The sequence below is a fragment of the Hippocampus zosterae genome, chromosome 10 (assembly GCF_025434085.1).
Source record: "Hippocampus zosterae strain Florida chromosome 10, ASM2543408v3, whole genome shotgun sequence".
Classification (NCBI taxonomy): domain Eukaryota; kingdom Metazoa; phylum Chordata; class Actinopteri; order Syngnathiformes; family Syngnathidae; genus Hippocampus; species Hippocampus zosterae.
The window spans coordinates 12,433,555-12,456,942 of NC_067460.1; the positions used below are offsets into that span (position 1 = coordinate 12,433,555).

A 23,388-nucleotide genomic window follows, 5' to 3' on the forward strand; every position below is an offset into this window, starting at 1 on the left:
GTCAAATGGGGCAGGATACATTTTTAAAAAATCAAAACCTTGTGGGATTGCCCAGGGGTCCGTGCTATGGCCAAATATTTTTTAAATGGATACAAAGTATATCAATGACATCTTTAATGTATCCCAAATATTAATATTCATTCTTTTTGGAGATGACGCCACTATTTTCTACAGTGATAATTATAATGGGCTGATCGCTACTGTGAATAATCAGCCAAGTGTACTGAAAAAGTGGATGGCCTTGACCAGCATTAAACTGAAAGCTAATATCACTGAATTCTTGCGAAATTACCTTTATGACGTTTAACATTAATGACGTTCAAATAGAAAACATTAATGACGTTCAAATAGAAAGTGTATGAAAACAAATTTTGAGGACTTAATTTAAATTTCCTTGGAAACCTCACATTAACAAAAGTCCGAAAGTGACTCTCAATCTGAGTTACACTGACCGTGCTGCTTTCGCTAATGCCTGAAATAAAAATAAAAATGGCTGAAATTGGCTCATCCGAAAAAGCTGGGCGCAGGTTATAAATATGTTTAGTTAATGCTAAAATCCATCCATTTTCAATACATATAAATCCTGCGCAGGGTTGCGGGGAAACAAAAAAGGCAGACTTCACTCCAGATTGGTCAATGGTCCGTCGCAGGGACATATCTCAGAGAGATGACCAATGTAACATGTTTATTTTTATGTATTTATTTTAAATTGGAAAACAACTGCCAGCCGTCCAAACTGCATTTCAAATGCTACATGTAGCTGCTCAACTTTTGCAAATAATACCAGCTGTAGGGTATATAATACATAACTGTTCAGTAGTAGAAATTCCACGACACAACCAGCAGAAAGCATGGCCTATTATGGGATGTCTCCAGGCTGTAACTGTCAGTTATCACCAAAAACAGTCCAACACCATCAACTATGTTCACATTTTTCATTGTACTTACATTCTGTCTACCATCACAGGCAACACATCCAATGCTACATGACCACTGAATTCTATAGAAAAACCTGAATGGTCATTTAGTGTTTTTTTTAAAAAACTTTTTTAGTTTTTAGTTTTAGTTTTTTTTCACTTTGTTTGGAGCATTTTGTTTGTTTGTTTTTTCTAAGCCTGAGAAACATCAACAAGAATGTGCCAACTACACAACCTAAGCTTTTTGCTCTTCAGATAACTAAAAACATCTTCAGTGAAAATCAAAAATGTGCTGAGTCAGTGAGATGAACAAACTGAATGTCCTTGCGGGAGGTTTCAGAGAAGTCCAATTACAAGGCAGAAAAAACATTAGAATCCGCCCCCTCCTACCTGTCCAATCGCAGGCTACACCAGGGAGCCCGCTTGACTTTGCGCAGGCACCATGACGGCCACAGTGCCCGCCCGTGTCAATGTGGACGACGAGCTGGCCCGTGGGGACGCCGTGAAGGCGGGCGGCGTCTGAGGCTGAGCCCCCTCCGTTCTGGCAGGGGACATGCGGACCACCTGGGGCGGACCCCCATTGGTGGTGGGGGGCCGCTTGTGTTTACGTGATGGCGTCCCAACCGCATTGTAGCCAGGCAGGCCACGCAGGGTGTTGGCCTCGCCCGGACGCAGCTGGTATGCGTTTATTACGGAGCCCGCATCGGTGGTGGACGATGGCGAGTAGGGGTAGTGGAAGGCGGGTTGGCGGTGGTGGTGGTGTTGTTGGTGGTGATCTCCGGGCCGAGGGCTGGTAGCGATAGATGACAGTGTGCCGTTTTTGGAGACAATGTCTGACCCTGTGTTGCTCTTTGCCCATGACACTCGCTTCGGAGCCTGAGCATCCTCCCTGTATATGGACAGCAAAAAAACGATTCAAAATGGCCTTGGCCGTTAGTGGGCACTATAATACATCCATCCATCGATCCATCCATTTTCTGATCAGCTTATCCTCACAAGGATCGTGGGATGTGCTGGAGCCTATCCCAGCTGTCTTCGGGCAGTAGGCGGTGGACATCATGAACCGGTTGCCAGCCAGTCACAGGGCATAAAGACGAACAACCATTCGTGCTCACACTCACACTAGGGACAATTTAGAGCAGGGTTGGCCATTACATCATGTCATTACATTTATGTGTCTCTGTGCATGTTAGTAATATATTTTTGGGGATAGTGTACACTGCACCTTAAGCTTCAGTCTCACATTCACAGAAAGTATGTAAAAAATAAAAAAGTCGGTCACCATTAACTAAACAGTGGCGGGTGACCTGCGTTACCAGATGTTTGCGCTCAGCAGTCTGCAATTGGAGCCTGTGATCAGAGCTGTTGCTCTATATCTTTTATCATGATCATGTTTCTGATTCAGAGTTTGTTTCATGGACAATTTCCTGATGGCACTCGCAAAGAATGGCAATCTGGAGGGCCGAGAAAAGCATTTGAAAACAATACGCGTGAGCTACGATAGCTAACAGGCTGCAAAAGTTGCTTGCCAACACGTCAGATCTCCCACTTAGGTCGGCAGTGATATCCTTTTCAAAAAACTCATTTAATCGACTTTATTTTTCTGTTTCGTTCATCTGAGGAGCCGTTATGGTTGTTGCTTATCATGGCATGCGTGTGTAAGTGTGTGCGCATTCGCACAACGGGTCAATTGTGGGGGGGTTTGATTGAAAAGTAGATCTTCCTGGTCCAAAAAGTTTGGGCACCCCTGATTTAGCGTGTCAGATCATACAGATAGATATAATACAGTGGACCATCGCAACCTGCGGCAATCGGGACTGACGCTACGTCTATCATAATATTAGCTAATTTTCACTTTCCGCGCAAGGACCCCGGTACTTATCGGCATCCGATTTTAAAAACTTCTCACTTGATCTCATTGGCTGTCTCTTCCTCAGTGTCCCGCCTCCTCCTCAGGACGAATATGAGGAAGAGCACCATGGCAACCAGTCCCACCATGGAGCCCAGTGTGGCTGCCGTAATTATGCCCGCGTTGGAAGCTATACAACAATAACAACACAACACACAGTGTGTTAATCACATGTGGTGGAGTCCTGTTATTGGAGTGTTGCAGAGTGTGTGTGTGTGTGTGTGTGTGTGTGTGTGTACACACAGGTGATAACCTCCAGGTTAATGGAGCAGCTGTCGGAGCCGGCTGTGTTGCTGGCTCGGCAGATGTACTTCCCCGACATGCTTTTGGTCAGGTTGCTCAGCCGCAGGGTGCCTTGTCTCTCGTCTGCACACCAACAAACACATTGTCACGACCACTTCTTCATACCGACACAATCAGTGATAAAACAGCTTGCGTTCATGCTACTACGACACATACTGCATGTACTTGTTCATTCAAGGCGGTATTATTGTGAAGTTTGCAGAAATAAAACTAATGATTAATGAATTGACTGTTAATATTATTTTGTATTGGATTATTTGGTTTGTATACGGGTAGTTTACATTTCAAGATTTTATTTGATCATATTTTATCCATGAATGCACCCATTTCCCAATATGCTTACACTCACAAGGGTCACGGGTGTGCCGGAGCCTGTCCCAGCTGTCTTTGGGCAGCAGGCGGGGTACACCCTGAACCGGTTGCCATCCAATCGCAGGGCACACAGAGACGAACAACCATCCGCGCCACACTCACGCCTAGGGACAATTTAGAGTGTGCAATCAGCCTGCCATGCATGTTTTTGGAATGTAAGAGGAAACCAGAGCACTCTGAAAAAACCCACGCAGGCACGGGGAGAATACGCAAACTCCACACAGGAAGGCCAGAGCTGGAATCAAACCCTTCACCTCTGTACTGTGAGGTCAGTGCGCTAACCAGTCGATATAGTAGTGCTGTGTCATGACACCAGTATTGTGACGCTCATGTTGACTCATTAGTTACAGTTTCCTGTCATTAATCCGTAATTTAATCCACCGCTGGTGGATTTCCAACAGCCAGTTTGGCAGCATGCAAACACACACCGCTCTCCATCGCACGAGCATATTCGCTCGCCAGATTTTCTTCTCATATTTACGCACACAAAAGTCGCGACACTACGGATAGCGCGTGTCCGCCGCCGTGCTTTCACAGTATTACCATTCAACAAAATCTGTCGGCTGTTGCAGCAGCTGCCTTAAAAACGGTGCCATTAAAAATAAAAAAATAAAAACATTCAGGACAAATCTGCCTGGGATTCAATTTTCAGATAACACATTGGGGCATGTTGTCATCTTGTGTTGTTTTTGGAAAACATGCTTTGTGGAATTGTAATGAACAAATGCCTCTGGTTTTGACAAGGGATTCCTCAGCAGGGCAGGCAACCTCGGCAATTGCTGAAGGCACACCACAGATTGGAGTTTGAGTTTCCAATTAAAAATAATTATAATACGAAATTAATGGGTTCTGGAAGAAATTTTTTAACTAGAAAATTTTGAAAGTAGAGACCCGTTTTCCATGTACATAAATACCCAAATCCATTCAAACCCCCCCTCCCCCAAATTCAGACATCAGTGTTTTCTAAGGCATAAAAATTTATCAAAATATGTAACAAATACATTTTGTCGGCTTTCCTTCGAAAATGTCCAAGGCAAATCAGCATAGTGAGCGATCGCGTAACTGGTGAACATTTTTTCTGGGTGATTCACATTTACGTAAAACTATCGGAACGCCTCGTGTCCAATTTTTTTTTTTGGTGTCATCCACAAACATTCTTGTTAAATGGTCTCACACACACACGCTCGCACACACACACACACACACAAAACCATATCCAACACTTGGCAGCCAATCACCAATCCAGCCTAGTTGGATATCAACTGTCTAGTGTACAGGGTCACAAGCTAACACAAGATTTTATATTTAATACAGAGCAGTGATTCCATGCCTATGGTAACCTAACACAAGACATATAAGAGTATAAAGGTAAAGATTTAAAGGAGAAAATCTTTGATTAATGGTGGTAAATAAGCCATGTTAAACATCTACCGTAATTGCTGATTAAATAATACCAATATAATCATCTGACTCTTGTTTTTCTCCTTTAAAACTTAACCAAAAATATCAGATTTGGGATGAAAGGAGGAATGAGGTGAAACCCTTACCCATAAACCCCAAGACCAGTATGGGCTGAGGGCATGGCCTCCATTCTTTTGTGTGTATGTGTATGTTACATGTTATCATGGAAAGAAAAAAGGCAGAGAGAGAACAAGACAAAAATGAACAAAATGTGATGCACATGAGGTGGAGGGGAGGAGGAGGGGAAGAGAACCTCTCAGGCCCAAATCTCTTCGAGCAGCTGATCAAGTAATGACATGGGCATGTTAGATTAGGCACAAAACAGGAAAAGAGGGGATCGAGAGAAGAGAGATAAAAAAGAAAGAAAGAGAGATGGCTAAAAGAAAAAAAGCAGTAAAGTTCCAGTATGAAAGGAGAACGAGAGCATACATTAAAGTGCTGCTAAAAGGATGACATTTGCACTCAAGTGTTAGCAAGTTGCCAACCAAAATAAACAACAATGTCAATCAGAGGGAGTAGCTTTCATTTGCAAAATCTAAAGACTTTATAAAGAGACTTTCATAAAGAGATGACTGATGCACATCAATTGATGCTAAGTCCTCTTTGTTCAGAAGCAGATGGCCGCAAAGGACAACCCACGACAGATTTAAATATATATATATATATATATTTTTTCCATATTTCCGCTTTCAGGGCTAGTAGCGGAACCGACAACTCTGGAACTGTTCCCCACCTTCTACTTGTTTGGATTTAGGAAAAAATAAACCGCACTGGAAATCAAAATAATCTGTTCCCAATGCCAAAACTTTGCCATTAGAAAACCTTAAAAGAGGCATACTTTATTCATTAAAGAAAAACAATAAATGTTCTTCTGTCTTCCATGAGAGTTTAATGACACCCCAGGTGGTGTTCACAGAAAAACTAAACGCACAACAAAAATAATTTCACTCACTATACATTTAAATACAATAACCGAGTAGCCTTGCCAATGACTTCATTGCTACTAGCCTCAACCAAGCTAGCACGAAGCTAGTTCGTCTCTCAGATACGCCATCCAAGTTTACAAACTCACTTTTGTCTGTTGCTAGAACGGCGTTAGCTAGCCAACAGCAAGGCGTTAACAAGCCAAATCTTGCCAAAACTACATACGGGCATCCGCTTCAATGAACCATGTGTAGTGTTCTACGTACGTGTCCTTGTAATTTCCCCATTGCGGGACAAATAAAGGATATCTTATCTACCCATTTAGAGAAGTCACACGTATGGAGACATAAGGGCTATCCAAACAATGTCTTTGATGACAATATGTAAAAGTACAGCGATGCTATGACATGTTCTGACTCTAATGGGAAAATTCAGATTTGCCGTTCGTGAATGGCCAATTCGCTACTCAATTTGAGTTACCACCCATTTGTGCACAGCCCTACTTCCTGATAAAACAGGAGGCGCAATTTTTCTCTTGAAGCGAATTGTTTGGTCAATCGCAGAGTGTACGGTGAGGGGTCGCTGACTTTCAACTGTGTCACATTGTGCGGCGGTCTAAGTTTAAGTGTTGAGGTGGTTCAGTCTGACTAACATTACTTAAATCCTTGCCTGCACTGTTAATACGTTTTTTTTTTGTCTGGGACATGATGATGATGATAATGTTGATGATGATGACATAAGGATGCTGAGTCAACTATGTTGTGTTGGGGTCTGCAGCGAGGTGCATGACATTTGGGCCAGCACGGCAACAGCATTGCACATCATGCTTGCCTTTGCTTTGACCCATGAATAATGTCATCGCCACGAAAAGGCTCACGGACAAAAATGTTGTCACCACATTCTGTTTTTGAATTGAGAATATTTTACACTTAGAAGATTGGTATTTGGAGTTTATATGTTAATGTTAGCCACTTCAACACATTGTTATAAAAAATACAATCATGTGAAACTGGTTTGACTCAAAGCTGATTAAAAAAAAATAGGAACAGGAGACCTATTGCTAATATGAAAAAATTGAAACATAAAAAGCATCACATAATTAATTGCTTATGTGCATGCAATATGGATTTTTTTAGCCTGACAATTCAGCTACTCATCTGAATGAATATTTAATGACTGATGAATCGATTGATCAATTAAAAATATATATAATGAATAAAAATGGGTTTTTTTGGTCTCTTAAGGCTTACAACAATAAATACTGAATATGAATTACAGACAGAAAATGTGACCTTTTCTTACAATAAGTTTATAGTGTTTGCTTAACTTGTTGGGATGAAAGGGTTTCGAATTTAATTATCCTTGTCTTATGTTGGGATTAGTTAATGTGTTTGTTAAAAAAAAAAAAAGATAATTTCAGTGATTAATCGGTCCAGCCCAAATTAATTAATGTAACATCATGTAGATGACAACATTCAGTTAGAGAAATGCAATATAAGAATAATTCTCAGTCACTCTACAATTTGGGGGAAAAATGTGTTAAGTACACTTCCACTTGTCTCACGACATTGCTCAATGCATAGTGTGTATGCAAGTGTAAAACAAACAATCCAAAAAAATACAGTCAACACCACCTCTTTAATTTTAGGGTCAATATTTTTAGTGGCATATTTTTGTTATTGCAAGTTTTTGTCAATACCCAGGAGCCAAATTTGTAAATAAAAAGAAAGCCGGTGACGTCAGCCAACAAACAAGCCTAAAGCTCTCTAATTACCATGTCCATTTGTTTAATCCTCTCACAGAGTGTGTGGCTTTCGTACACACTGAATGTTATATAAGCTTGACTTCAAATTTAACGACAAACCCGCTTTTATTCAGTGGCATTTTGAAGCGTACATAAACATTTCATTTCAGCCTTTTCTGGACCAACCCCGGATGTGACTCTCAGGGGTAGATTCGAACCCACGACCTTTGCACCGTGAAGCGGACATATTAATCAGTCGACCAATGTGCCGGCCATTTTAATGACCCCCAAGAATTATTTTTAAGTGTTTTGAAAGGTGGCAGATAAATTTAAGTGGCTTTTGGGGATGAGCCTTTTGAATGTACCTTTTTGGAATTAAAACCTCTGTCTCATTTTTGATGAACACTACTTTGTCATGATGGTGGTACATGTACAGCTGCATGTATTTAAACATTTGTGAGCTGCTAAACTAAATCGACTACTGACTGAATCCAAAAGTGAGTGAAGTGCGGAAAAGTCTTTTGAAGCGGTTATAGCGGGTGTCCCAATACTTTTGTCCGTACAGTGACGATTTGCTTCTTTGTTGATAATTGACAGGTACTCACTCTGCATTGGTGAGAAGAATACCTCCTGCATGGGGGCGGTCTTGGTCCACTTGTACTGAGGGACGGGCTTCCCATGAGCGGACTTGCAGCTCAGAGTCACGTTGCCATTGACGATGGGCTCGCCCGTCATAGTGCACACTGGAGGGGCTGGCGGGACTTGAAAGACAAGATGTCAGCATATAAGCTACTCCAGGATACAACGCATGCTTCAAATGTGTAATTCAAGCTTTTTATCCATATAAATCCCATTTGTTCTTTCAAGAATGGTTCTGTGTGACATTGCAGTTCACGTTAATGTGCCCATTTGCATTAATCAAAAATAAACACACACACATACCCGCGCGCATATCCCTCAAATACAGTATTGTGGGCATTAATTATTCATGTTTACAAAACTACAGAGAGAGAAGGTATCGACTAAGGACGTAATGATAACGGCAATATCGGTAAAATTGCCACAGTGTTATTGTCATGTCCCGATATCAAAAGCACCGCATTTGTTAAATCAGCCAGGTTAGTTCTCATTTTTGCAATTCCACCTATGGTGGTTAGTTTATTCGTGCCATTTATTTTGTATTGGGCATATTTTGGCCACTTAGGTTGCCAATGTACACGAATGGCTAGGTGAAGAGAGACGTAACACCAATCAGTACCTCCATTAATTGACTTGATTCACAAGTTATTAGGACGATCAGCGAACTACATAGACCATGATACACAATTTTGTTAGTATTGGGGAAAAGGTAGGCCTGCGTCTCTTTGAGGGAGGCCTTTATTTTCTCTTCGTCGAAGTAGTGGTATGCTTACTTTGTGTGGCATTTCTGATCCAACATAACCTTTATGTGGTGATGCTGGGGGTGCGTTACCTTTGACATTAAGGCGCATCTGTCCAGAAATGCCAGTGCCTCCAGGTATGATGACGTCGCACACGTAGGGCCCCGAGTCGGACTCCTGCGTGTTGTTGATGAAGATGGAGAGGTTGGCGGAAGGCATGGCAGCGCTGAAGCCCGCCCGCTTGCTGAAGTCATTCTGGCCATGACCCACCTCCCCCGAGCTGAAGTTGATCACCTTCACGGACATTTGGTAATTGGCAGCGGTGTGCGGGGCAGACAAAAATTTCAATCAAATAAGTGTACTGTTATTTTCAAAGCATATGACGAAAAATAAAAAAATAGTAAGTTGTTTCCAGAACCCATTCTCTGGGTAGCTGTGGATTTTGAGCATATTGGGTAACTTTTTCCCAAGGTTGGGGAAACGCTTTTTATTTTGACTAAGCAGAATGGATTGAAGATTTGGTTTGTGCAGACTGAAGAGATCAAGTTGATCGTAGGGGCTGCATCAGGAGAGTTGTTAAAAACTGTGACAAACATAGCATGGGAGTGACTTGGTGTGGTGACCCTGAAAGGGAAAAGTTGCTTCTTCTTTGTCAACGTTTGTTGTCAATACAAACAGCTATACTGCTATAACCGGGTAACCCATTTTTTAATGTCGGTATGGGTCGATGTTGGATCAAAATCTTGATCCAACATGCTGGGTCAAATTATGTTTTTGGTTAAATAAATAAATGAATAAATAATAATAATAATTTTTCAAATCAGAGCATGAAAGTCAAAAGGACACATCGAAAATAGGAACATGCAAATTTGGCTATTGCTCTACATCAATCCCGAAGAAAAAAGTAAATATTAATAAAATAACATAGGTCGACACTCGACCTACACTTTCACTTTCAACCACTACAAAATGATCTTAAATTAACTTGTTAACCCCTTAAGAAGCAACACTACTTCAAATTGGACTTCTCGTTGGCTGAAAAGTTGAGATTTTTAAGCACACACAGATGACAGAGTTCCTGATTATATACATATTTTTTCATAGTCTATAAAGCATCAATTAAATCTTAGTCCAGAGAAGTCACTTTGAAAACTTTACTTATGTGTGGGGCCGTCGAGACTTTGTATGCGGTCCTGCGACTGCCTAGGCTCTGTTTGATTGGTAAAGTGGAGTCAAACGTCACAAGTTGTTTCGTTGGACTGGTGAAACATTCTCGTGACAGAAGGTTTTCTGACAAACCAAAACAAACCGCACAAGTGATCATAAAAGATTCACAATGGAGCGAGTGGAATAAATATGACTGAGAAACGAGCATTTCTCTTCAATAAAAATTATGTTCCATGAAACAAGTCTGTCGATCATATCCAAAAAGTCACTGAAGTAAATATAATGGAATAAACGCAGCGCATTACTGAGCACTTCTGGTAATTAGTCAAATGACAGAGGTGAATTTTGCATATCATACATTTTAATTGCATTGGTTGCACGGCATACGTATTTGCTTGTGCAGATTAATCATATAAACAGAAATGGATGTCCATCATAAAGATAATCCCGATGTGTGCAGATGGCAAGCGCCGACTTTTCTGATTTTCCATGCGAGATAAGCCGCCGTGCATCAGACACTGAAACTGTTTAGATTATATTAATCATGCCAAGACTCACTCACTCACGCACAGACACACACGAACACACACACACACACACACACACACACACACACACACTGGATTTGCTAACATTTACAGAGCAGAGGTATATGTCATTAGGTTCACTTGCACTCCGAATGAGTTGGACATGATATGTTGCAATAATCTTCATCTCAGAAGAGCAACGTTATGACCTGACATACCCTAAAATGGCCTTTCCGGACATTCCGTGTGAGGCGTCCTCCTGCTTGGCTTTAGGCACAAGCATTGAATGTAAAAAAAAAAGAAAAAAGAAAAAAAAAGTGCCTGCTGATATAGATTCTGAAAAAAATACATTTGAAATCCCTTTACAGTGGTGCCATGTATACTGTAGTTATATTGCACTCAAGATGATCATGAATCCAAGTGGAGTTCAGTGCATGGTCAACTTCAGAAGTACTATCTTTGACAAATGACAGACACATTTGTGTGTGTGTGGTATTTTTTCAGCTTTCATCCCACCTGCTTGGACTCATTCCCGATGAAGTGCCAAATGACCGTGTTTTTGGAAATGTCCGAGCTGGGGCTGTACCAGGCTTGCAGCACCACCATCTGGCCCTTGACCACCTCCATCTCCTCTCGTGGGATTTCCACTTTTTGGCTGTCACCTGCAACCATGACACAAATGTGGATTGTCTATATTAACACAAATAGGGCTTGGCGTGCTTGGATGCTTAACCGAACACAAAATTAGGTACACGACTTCAACTGTTGTCGGATACAAAATATTAACTTAATAATAATGCTGAACTTTGATTAAGGCAGGGGTGTCAAATTCATTTTAGTCACGGGCCAAATTGTCGTTATGGTTTCCCTCGAAGGGCTGTTGTGACCGAATTTTGTGAAACCATATGAATGTTTCAGGACCTCCACATATTACATACACAGCGAACAACAAACTGATGGATAACTCATTTTAAAATCAGAACTCAAGAATAATGGATTGTTCCAAGATTGCAATTTTGGAGTACGTATAACAGTTTGAAGTTTTGGTTCAGACTTCAGCAAGCATCACGGAAGTTGACGTGCTTGAATTGCTTTCGCGGGCCATATATAAAGATGTGCAGGGACACCAGTGGATTAAGGCATTCATTTTATGATATTTCCTCTGGTTCATTAGGATTTAATTGAATTTTGTTTCTCTGTCCTCATGCATGTGCAATGATGTTGAATTTGATATATAAAGCATGATATTAAGCCCAAGTGATAACAAAAACAACATACAGGTATTGTTTCTACAAATTATATTTTATATCCTTGTAAAACACTGGAATATTATCTGCACAGCTGTACTTCAATAAGCCACCCCTCCATTATCGTGGGTGTATCGTGGGGTTCTCCGGTTTCCTTCCACATTCCAAAAACACGCAAGGCACGTTGATGGAACAGTCTAAATTGTTCCTAGATGTGATTGTGATCGCGAATCCACTGGTGAAAAGACAATTTGATTCTAGACTCAAATCAACTGTATTTATAGGGCACTTTAAAACAGCCATCGCTGTATACAAAGCACTGTACATATATACAACAATAAAGCAATAATCAATAACAACGATTCTCTCCTCCTTTATCTATAACTTTTTCAAACATCAACGTGTATGCAGAAAAGTGGTTAAGATTGCACCATGAACTGTGTCTTATGTGTTGTATTATTTTGTCATTCGATGTTAACTGTTCTACATCAAGTGTTCTGTTGATGGCGGCGCGGGCACCCGCAGCAGCTCCTCTCCTGTGGCTGAGAGGAAAGAAATTTCATCTCTGCTATATGTTGCACATAGAGCACATTGGACAATAAGTTGACTTGAACTTGAACGATTGTTTGTCGATGTGTGCCCTGTGATTGGTTGGTAACCAGTTCAGAGTGTACCCCGCCTACTGCCCGAAGTCAGCTGGGTTAGGTTCCAGCATGCCCGCGACCCTCCTGAAGCTAAGCGGATCAGAAAATTGAGAGCTCGATGGATGTTTTATGCGTTTACCCATTACAACATACAATCCGAAGATGCCACCAATGAATTTATCAGATTTCTCTCACTTGTGAAATTAAATAGTAAAGGACAGAATATTGTAAAATGGTCAAATGCTTGTAGCATTATGGGAACAACACTTCGAATACGAATTAAATTTGCAGTTCAGAAGACATCAACTAAACGTTTACTGTCCCACCACTTCATTTTCTATTTAAATCTGGACAGACAAACAGACAGAGACTCACAGGGCGCCCAGTCACCAGAACCAGACAGCTGGAGCTGGATCAGCTGATCCCAGCAATCGGAGTCGGAGTGCGTCTCCAGTTTGGATGTTATGGGTGAGGAAAGGCAACCGAGAGGGGGGAAAAAAAAAACCCAACGAAATAAAATCCTCGGGAATGCTTTGACGAGGTTAGCACTCAAGAGAAAATGGTCAATCAAGAGCGGGACAGCCCTGTGATCCACAGTCGGATGGACAGCTGGAACATCCACATCTGTTCAACCGGGAAAGTCTTTCTCATTCTGGCGTGCATGTGCAGAGCAGAGGAATTAGGAGATTGGAGCTGGCTGGGTTGGGCTGAGTGGGAATGCGAATATTTGGACAAGTTGTTTTTTTGACCTGAAAAAGTTTACTTGCAGTGACTGTTTTTTTTTTCTTCTTGCGACTCCCGAGGGCTAAATGACCTCCGTCTCAGTGGTGCTCATATTCCTTAATTTCTCAATCTGCCAAATCCTGTTGACTAATCCCCAAACAATCCCGAGCTCAATCCTCTCACCTCACGTGAGGGAAAACAGCTCAACCCGACATGGATAGAATGTAACATGCACTGCACACACACAAATTATTATACCAAAAATTAATAGGAGCCAATTACTTTGCTTGACATGAAATCATGACATGTCATACCATCGCCCGCATTGCCCCGTTTGGAAGGAGCCCTCATCCTATTTCATCGTCATAACAACAGAGGATGGGGTGAGGAGGGGTAACAAAGTTTTGATCATCCCATAAAAGTCATATAAAATTAAAATATTTGTTAAAAATCAAAGGTTTAAAATTTATTCATTTGGGGGAATTGCAACATTGTGAATTTTGCTATAAAATTAAAATGAATTTGATCATAAAGGTCATATTATATGACAAATTAATTAAGAAATTGCAGATCATTTGGGACATTATCCATGACAGCACCAATACAATAAATGGCTACTATATACTGTAGGTATCTAGCTACATATCTTTCACTGCCATTATCCCTCCAGGCCATTTTCATACTTTAATTCCTAATGTCGCGGAAATTTGGTATTCAGAGGATTTTTTTTAAACCTTCTGTTGCATGCGTTTATTTCTTTAACCTGCCCCCTCGGTTTCCACAAATCCAGTTAGGGCTCCAATTTCATCTCCAGCACAAGCTAGTGCTCACCAATAAACCACCTTAGATCTACTGTAACATTATGTAACAAAAACAAAATTAATGTTAAAAAAAAAGGTCTCTGAAAGGTTTTTGGAACAAGGGTGTCTGGAATCCGTGGCCTGGGGTGATGCAATATTTCATTTTGATTAATCAACAATGTGCAGCCAGGGCACCACCAATCAGAGCGGATGATCAGGTGGGCAGAAGACTGACGGTGAGATGATGATGATGATAAAGGGGGGAGGGATAATACTCTGTTGTCCGCTTCATTGAGCAGGTTTAGTGTGTCATTCAATTGTTTATGAAAAGGAGGAAAATCTTCACTTAATCCATGGCCGTCTCCATCTGGGATGAGAAGAATTAAAGCTCAAGAGGAATCTGCCAATAAACGCCACTCACACATGATTTGACGAAGCCTCCATTAAAAAAATTGTCCTAAATTCCACTTTGCCCAAAGGGGGAAGTTATGCATAATGTCTAATAAGTGGATTCCTATTTTTTAAATCTATCATTGTTTAGGGCCGACGGTTAACAAATTTAAGAGTAAGTAAAGAGCTGAAATGTCCTCTTTCTTCACAAAAACAAAATAAGTCTGCACACCAGTTGCAAGCAATTGCGTCAGATCAAAAAAGGGACCGAATCAAGACTCGGAATGCCTTAATCGGTCCAGTGCATAGTTTTTTTTTGTCGCCCAGTGAAGCAAATAGTGTCAACTTTGTGTCTTGCTACACAGATTTGTAATTTTAATTTCAGAAGAAATGCTGTTCCAAATGTTCACATTTTCTTCACTTTTAACAGATTGAAATAAGCATTTATTTTCAACAAATCCCTTCTTAACATAATTGTCGTGATTGTATTTATATTTGCTAGTAACTATTTTAACGACTTGATTTCAAATCAATTTGTTGTTGAAAATGCACAGTGAACACTCACGCAGGGTACAACTAAGACCCCCACCCCCCCCCTGCGTAAAACGCCTTACCATAGATAAATCTCTTCCTGGTCACTATATGGAGACAATTTTAATCTACCGGTAAACCGTTTAAAATCCAACAATGCCATTCTGTCTAATCTACATAATGGCATTATTGAACTTTGTATGGCATTGAGACAATGTGTCACTCAAACAACACAACTATGTTAACTTTATTAACAACACAGCATTTTTTCCCCTTATATTGTTAAGGTTGTTCTTAATTTGTTAGCACAGCAGCTATCAAAGCTAGCAAGCACTCGAGTGCCAAAACCAAAGCATTTTCATTGAAAGTTACTGCGAATACTAAATTTTAGTTTGTTTTCAAATAAGAAGTAACTATTGTATTTAAAAATGTATTCAGCAATACGTTCAAAAAACATCCCTGACTCTCTGCAACAGGGTTGTGTGAAACACAACAGTATATATGACAACAAATAAAATCGCTAATGGAATGCACACCATTGATTTTTTTATCTTAATGAATCCAAATACATGATAATGATTAGACTAAGTGTTTTTCTTGAAAACAAAATACAATATATTTTTTTAAGTTGGTTAGTTCGCATTACCAATATGTAAATATGTAACTTTTTGTGTTAAGCCCTAACCGCCCTGGGCTCTAATTAGAGTCTGATGTAAAACCAAGATGTGCCCAAAGGGGGCAGCACATTCCTATATTACTATTAGGAGGGCTAATGAGGAGATAAGCTCCCATAGTCATTAAAACGGCATGATAGTACTGTACTGGATAGGATCAAATAAATGGCTGTTAAGTGAAACAACAAGAGTGCCCCAAATAAAATCGTATGTCATTGTGTCATTTATCTCTCTCTCTCTCTCTCTCTCTCTCTCTCTCTCTCTCTCTCTCTCTCTCTCTCTCTCTCTCTCTCTCTCTCTCTCTCTCTCTCTCTCTCTCTCTCTCTCTCTCTCTCTCTCTCTCTCTCTCTCTCTCTCTCTCTCTCTCTCTCTCTCTCTCTCTCTCTCTCTCTCTCTCTCTCTCTCTCTCTCTCTCTCTCTCTCTCTCTCTCTCTCTCTCTCTCTCTCTCTCTCTCTCACACACTCTCTAGTGTGTGTGTGTGTGTGTGTGTGTGTGTGTGTGTGTGTGTGTGTGTGTGTGTGTGTGTGTGTGTGTGCGTGCGTGTGTGTGCGTGTGCGTGTGCGTGTGAGATCAAGCGGAGGATAAAAAGTGCGTGGCTCAGTCAAAAGCCCCGAGGGAGCCATGTTAAAGTCCCGCTTGAAGATAAAGTGATCCTCTTTAAGCAGGCCTGCTCTATCTCAAACAGTAATCTCTGTTGGTTCCAAGCCCCCTCCTCTAGGTGGTCAGCCCTTCTCCACAGAGTCAAAACCCCAGCTGAGCAAGTGTCTCCATACATTCTTCTTTAGCATCCACACCTCTGACCTTATTTTACATGCACAGCCAACACGGTAGCGACGTCCCTTCACACTGAATTCAATGCAGCATTTGAAAGCGGTATCAAATTTCACTGTCTGTCCTGGCTGCTCAGAGCAATATGGGGAGATCCATCCATCCATTTTTTCTTTCCAGAAATGATAACATTAGTATCATGTGTAGACATAATTCTACCCCTAGTGACTTTAGGCAAGAGTTGGTGTACACTGTGAAATGGGTGCAAGTCAACTACAGAATATAAGATAAGATATCCTTTATTCGTCCCACACTGGGGAAATTTACAGCCTCCAGCAGCAAGAATATGGCAACAATAATACCAAAACAAAAGTGTACAATGTACGAAAAAACTAACAAACAAAAGACATTAAAATCAAAATTGTATTGAGCCAAACAGTGCGGTGCGTTTTTGTAAATTCTTCTACCGTTGGCCCTTTTCCACCGCGCTTGTGCGAGTGCTAATTATATTTTTCCACTCTAGCTCTGGTGCTTAAGATAGCCCCAATTATTTGTTGGGCCAGATTCTGGCACCGACTATGTCAGGGGACGGGAGGCGGGGTTATCATGACAATCGCAGATGTAGAGGAATGACTACCCTGGACACACGAAGGTTTTGCACAAACTGTTGAGCCGTGACCTCCAAGACAGGTGCGTCCCACCAGAAGAGCGATTGCGGATGTGCCCGGATAGCATGCGATCCCCGACAACGATTAAGAAACCGTTTGCTGATTGCATGTCCTTGATTGTTATCTACAGTACGACATATAAGGATAATCAATGCTATGCTAAGCTGCCTAGCAGATGCTAACATTGCATTATTATTATTAATATTACGATTATCATTACTATTAATAACGCAGACACCACACCGCCCTAAAGTGGCCAAGGTGAGTACAACAGTAACAGCCATTTTTTAATTTATTATTTTAATATACAATAATGATATGCAGTTCCAAAGATGGATGGATCATTTTAATAGTTTTGTTCTTTCAAAGTATATTATATAAGTTGAATTTTGGTATTTGAATAAAATTTTTCAACTCCGTGAATAATTTTTTTCTATAATCACCCACCCCTACCACAAAGTGAGATTTGTAATTTATGTGACAAAACTCACTTGTAGGTCACATCAAAGCAATGGGTAGCTACACAATTGAAGGCTTTTAATATTTTAGTATTAACAGAGCTTAACTCCTTTCTGCACTTGTTTGGCAGTTATGAATGCTAAAAAAAGAACTCCAATGTGATCTGAAGGTGTAACATCTATGTTCTGGCCCTTTTTTTTCCTTTTTCCAGAGGCCGCGTTTTGCCTCATTAAGGCAGCCTTTGTGCGTTAAAGTATGTCACAGAAGTTCGAACCAAGTCTTCGGACGACCCCGTAAAGGAAGCGTCACGCAGAAACAAACAATGGGATAATACATTATTCAAGCATTCAATTCCTTTCGCCTTGTTATAATCTTTTACCAGAGCGCCCCAGAAATCGAGATGACCTTAAAATTTCACTTTCACCAAACTGAAAACTCGCTCCAGATTTGCAGAGGAGAACAAAAAGTCCCAGACAGAGCGAATCGGTTATTCCGGAAGATTTTGACAGAAAGGAAGGATGGAGTATGGAATATAGGACAACAAAATAGCCCATTTGGTGTCAAAACGGCATGTTGGACTGACCCTCCAGGCTTCAAAACAGATGGCATCTCAATAATAAATATTTGGGGAAGGCGCCTTTAAATTGGATTACATTAGTATAATCTCTGCAGCTATTTTCAACTATCTCGGGCACACTGTCTTTAATCCCTCTCAACTTTTGATTGTGTTTTAAATTGATTCTGCTCGCGCAACCCACACACACACACACACACACACACACACACACACACACACACACGCACACACAATACTTGAAGGATGCTCAGACGTGCTCAAGTATATAAACAAATATGCACGTACACACTCAATATCATAAATAGTATTATCTTCACTGTAACAGCTTGGGGGCAGAGCAGACGCTCCATAAATAGAAAAAGGCACAACTAATGTAATCAACAACTGTACATGAGTGAGAAAATTTGTGTCGATTTCCAACCATCAAATTGAACCTACAGCAAATACATGTTGAACAAAACCAAGATAAATACAACTGAATGTACTTAACAAGTCTTACTGTCTTGTATTGAAAAAGAAAAAAGCCTTGAAAACATTTCATACAGTTTAAACATCGATTTCAGTGTCATTGCTTTGTCAATCAAATCAACGACACCTGAACTCGAAATCCAAATACCTGCACTGTCAAAATTAAATAATGTCCTGTTTTTTGAAAAAAAGGGATGAAAATTAAACGCGTTTTCTTGTATTCTTTTCATCATTTCAATCATCTTAATTACAGCCCTATGTTCTACTGTATAAAACACGAGAATGGTGTTACAACATAAAGTCGAATATTACAAAGTGCAATGAAACTGAAATTCAAGTGCACACGCTTTCTAGTGTGCATGTGTGTGTGTGTGAGAGATGTGTGCCTTTGGGGGCGTGGCCTAGCGAGTGATGTCAGAAGCTGGAGTTAGTCAGGTTTGTTTCAGTGTGAGTGTCTGCTTGTATTTTCAAGTATTCTCATTTTCTATTTGTTGTTTGTGTGTATTTGTCCGGTTGAACCTCAAAGTGCATTCGTGACATGGCTCCCCTTTCCCACGTGCAAGGGCATTAGAGTACCTTGAAGGGGAGGTCAAGTCAAAGCCTTATTCCTTACAATAATATCTTCTATGCAGACAGCCTCGTCTAGAAATTATATAATCATTAATAATTGGTCGTTAAATGAGCCCCGAACAACTGTGATGTCATCTTCAGTCGGCAGCAAGTGGTAAAAAGGCCGCCCCCTGATATGAATTTAAAATGGATGTATTTTGGTGCTTAATTCATATTCCACAAACGCAACATTAATCGGAATTGCGTGTTCAAATAAGTGGGGCCACATATAACATAATATTGTCAGGAAATTTTTTGACTTCCCCTTTAATCGACTCGAGCTGCGGGGTAACTAAAGCTGGCTCATAGTAACAATTTTGGCTCACAACAGAGTTAAAAAAATATATATGAAGCGACAGCTTGTCAGCAGAAAACACATTTTAATGCCTCTAATAGATTTTCAACATGTGGCACTCTGCTCGTTACCAAATGAATTCAAACGGGCTTCCAGTTTACTATTTCATGCCCAGGTGTGAACACCAGCGTCCACCTTGATGGGGAAAAAGGAGACGCCTATTTGAAGGAAGAGTTTAATCTAAATGAATCCGCTTAATTGGGGCAGAGCACCCGGCATGGGAAATACGGTAGATTTCTTGTCATAATGCATGAATTCTGTATAACACAAATGCAACTATTTACACCAACTATTTATAGCGCAGGAACATGAAGTGACTTGAGACATTACTGCCTCTATCTTCATCAACAGCGCCTCATTATTATCCCATTATTTTCTCCACCATAGAGTACACGGACCCGTCCTCTTGCTTTGTCCTTCACCTTTTCTGCAATCTTTATTTACAAGCGTGATGGTGCAGAAGTGGCAGTGGCGGCATGTGCGAGGGTGTGTGAGATGCCGGATGCCTGGCGTGTCTCTTAGCGCCTTTTGACAAGCAAACACATTTAACGCAATGCCCGCAGAGCTGATGCAAACATGAAACACAAGACAGACAAATGGGGAATGGGCGCGGGGGAGGTGGGGAGAGTTTCTTCTGGGGGTGGGCGGGGAGCAGCGAGTGTGTTGGGTTTGAGGAAGAGCATGGGGAAAGTGGGCTGATGCTTTGATCACATGCAAATAGCACACACTGGGGATGTAGGTGTTTATGTGGGGGGAAAAACAAAGACTGCTATTGTAGCCCAACTTTGCTGGAGTGTGCAAGTTTGAGAATCGAATGCGCGCTTGTCAGTGGTGGGTAATCTACTTTTAAATGTCATCTATTATGTAGTGCAGTCATTAGTCATGGCAATATGACTGTCTCCGAATCATTTTACTTCACCTTGTGTCACTGAAACAAATGTGGAATTCTGTAATATGTATTCTTAGGTGTGAATGTAAATGATTGTTTGTTTATTTGTACCCTGCGATTGGCTGATGACTTTTCCAGGGTGTACGCCACCTCTCGGCCAACGTCACCTGGGACGGCGATTACGGGAAAAAAACTAATAATCGCAATTCTTTTGACTGCGAATGGAATTCTGATTAATAAAATGGTTATTTACGATTTCCAAATGGTTGTAATTTTTCAACAACCAAAAACTCAACTACTCAAAACTACGATCTTAGCCTCATGCCCATTCATCCGGGAATATTGAACAAGTTTATTCTTGAGCTCTGCATTGTTTTTGTCAGATACAAAATGACTTGCAAATATCACGTGAGACGGCCTTTGCTCCGGCTCATACACGGTGACTCAACTCACTTCACCAAATTTAGCGGTTAGGCAGATTTTTCTTCTTCTTCAAAAAAGAGACTTCATACTGATTAAGTTTACTGCCAAGCTCAACATGAAACAAAAATCTCACGTGGTGTATGTACAACAACCACATAGCTAACTTAATGCTAATGTTAAATAGCATGTACGCACGGAGCAGTGCTCCAATTCTTTAAGCAACGAACGGAACGCAAAAAGTGTCGCAAACATGTAGGCAGACATATCATGGTACTCAAAGTCATATATTCTTTATCCTCTGCATAGACAAACTTAGTGACAAACTTGTTAGTGCCATGCTGTTGAGCTGAGAGGAGTTGAGACATGTATCAGCATGTATTGTATTGTATTGTATTGTATTGTATTGTATTGTATTGTATGTCAATGAACAGTACATCTCTCTGTCCGTCTGATACTGGACCCAGGTGGCCAAAGCAGGCACACCAGAAAGAGAAGCACAACTGCAGACATTACTGTAATAATAATTCTAAACTTCTTTGTAGAAGTGGGGGAGAAACTATTCACGATTTTATTTGTGGCAGGGCTGGGTTCCAATCATACGCCAAAAGTAGATTGCTACTGTACTCTCAACACTGATGCAAGTAAATTTGGAAGTAGCAATGGTCAGCCGGGCTCGAACCGGCGGCTGCCAGCGGCCTCTTTATCCCAGCTGTCCATCATTCCCACATTGACCTACCTCGCCAGCTTTCGGGCAAGCAATGAAAGACGTAGAGACTTAAATAGGCCTGCAATGTTACCCGACAACAGAGTCCACAACCAGCCGCCTCGCGTCTTGAAAGAAGATATTTATAAGGCATTAGCACGCCGCTCGGCTGCTTTAACAAGGCCACACCCAATGAACCGGCCACATTGCATTCATTTGGCTGTATGCAATGGGAGGCGGAGGCTTTATTGCGCTGCTCCTGGTAATTAACAAGTATAATGATCTGATTTCAGCTTTCCACTGGGACTTGATCAGAGAGAACTCATAGAATGATTTGTGATATAATCTGCCCGTGCCGAACCGAGTAATCCAATACCACCAAAGTTGATTGTGGAGGAGGTGCTTGGGTGGAATACATGGAAATCACAGTGTCCACATACGACAATATTGCAATGCATTGTGTCTTGTCACCACAGATGATCTGAATGACCAATGGAATTGAAGACTGACAATACAGTGAAGCAGCCAGATGACTTGGATGACAGTAATACCTCGTTTATAGCAGATAATGGGGACCAAAACCACCTGCGATAAACAAAAATCCGCGAAGTAGCGACCAATTAACATATACAGGTAACAAAAATTGTCCGCAAACAGACCGTGAGAAGCTGCAAAACAACTGCCGGTCACATAGAGCAACATATACAGTACTGTACTCCATGTATATGGAGAAAAAAAAAATTATGAATATGTTTGAAAAAATCCGCGATGCACCGAATCCGCGATAAACGAACCGCGAAATAGCGACGGATCACCGTACTGTACTTTGTTTTAATGAATTTAGCCTTTTTTCCTTTTTCCCCCATTACATCATATTACAAGTAAATCAGATTATCCAACCCTGATGCTCACAGTGCTTCCGAACACTAAACACGCATATAAACATACATACACAGATACATAAATAAATAAATAAATAAAAAATCCTCATCTCACCCCCTCTCAGGTGGTGTCCGTCCCTCATTCAGCTCGGGTCCTCTACCAGAGGCCAGGAAGCTTGAGGGTTCTGTGCAGTATCCTTGCTGTTCCCAGCACTGAACATTTCTGGACTGAGATGTCCGATGTTGTTCCCGGGATCTGTTGCAATCACTCATCTAGTTTGGGGGTCACTGCCCCGAGTGCTCCGACCACCACAGGCACGACTGTCACCTTTACCTTCCAGGCTCTCTCCAGCGCCTCTCTAAGCCCTTGGTATTTCTCGAATTTCTCGTGTTCCTTCTTTCTGATGTTTCCATCACTTGGGACCGCTACATCCACTACAACGGCTTTCCTCTGCCCTTTATCTATGATCACACACACACACATATACACACATATACATATATATACATTATATATATATATATATATATATATATATATATAATTAGAGCTGTCAAACGATTAAAATATTTAATCTAATTAAAAATGCAACTGTCATAATTAACTCAAATGGACTAAAAAATTAATCGTGATTACTCACACATTTTTTATCGTTTCTGAATTTCCTTTGACATTTTTTGTCCTATTTTTCCCCCATTTTAATGCTCTCATCAACATGGAATCATGAATCAGTTTTCTATGTGCCAGATGCAAATATTTACTGAAATAACAATTTCGATTTTCAATTTTACATCAACATTTTTCACTTGGTGCAGTTATTCACACATAATCTCTCACACAATATTACTGTCCATCATAACGGTGAAAAAATATT

The 23,388-nt window shown here is 40.8% G+C and overlaps 1 protein-coding gene across 3 annotated transcripts in view; it reads right to left on the reverse strand.

The window, feature by feature from the left end:
* Positions 1–699: 699 nt before the first annotated feature.
* The window catches only part of esamb (endothelial cell adhesion molecule b), a 49,700-nt gene continuing 27,011 nt past the window's right edge, over positions 700–23,388 (reverse strand). For 2 of the 3 annotated variants that reach the window (XM_052077520.1, XM_052077523.1), the window contains exons 2-8: positions 11,220–11,365; positions 9,102–9,303; positions 8,236–8,391; positions 5,049–5,093; positions 3,070–3,192; positions 2,827–2,956; positions 700–1,806 (exon numbers count right to left, since the gene is read on the reverse strand). In XM_052077520.1, the coding sequence (XP_051933480.1) occupies positions 1,323–1,806; positions 2,827–2,956; positions 3,070–3,192; positions 5,049–5,093; positions 8,236–8,391; positions 9,102–9,303; positions 11,220–11,365 (1,286 nt within the window). In that variant the 3' untranslated portion in view covers positions 700–1,322. The remainder of the gene's footprint in view (positions 1,807–2,826; positions 2,957–3,069; positions 3,193–5,048; positions 5,094–8,235; positions 8,392–9,101; positions 9,304–11,219; positions 11,366–23,388) is intronic. The other variant, XM_052077522.1, reaches the window with a different exon arrangement.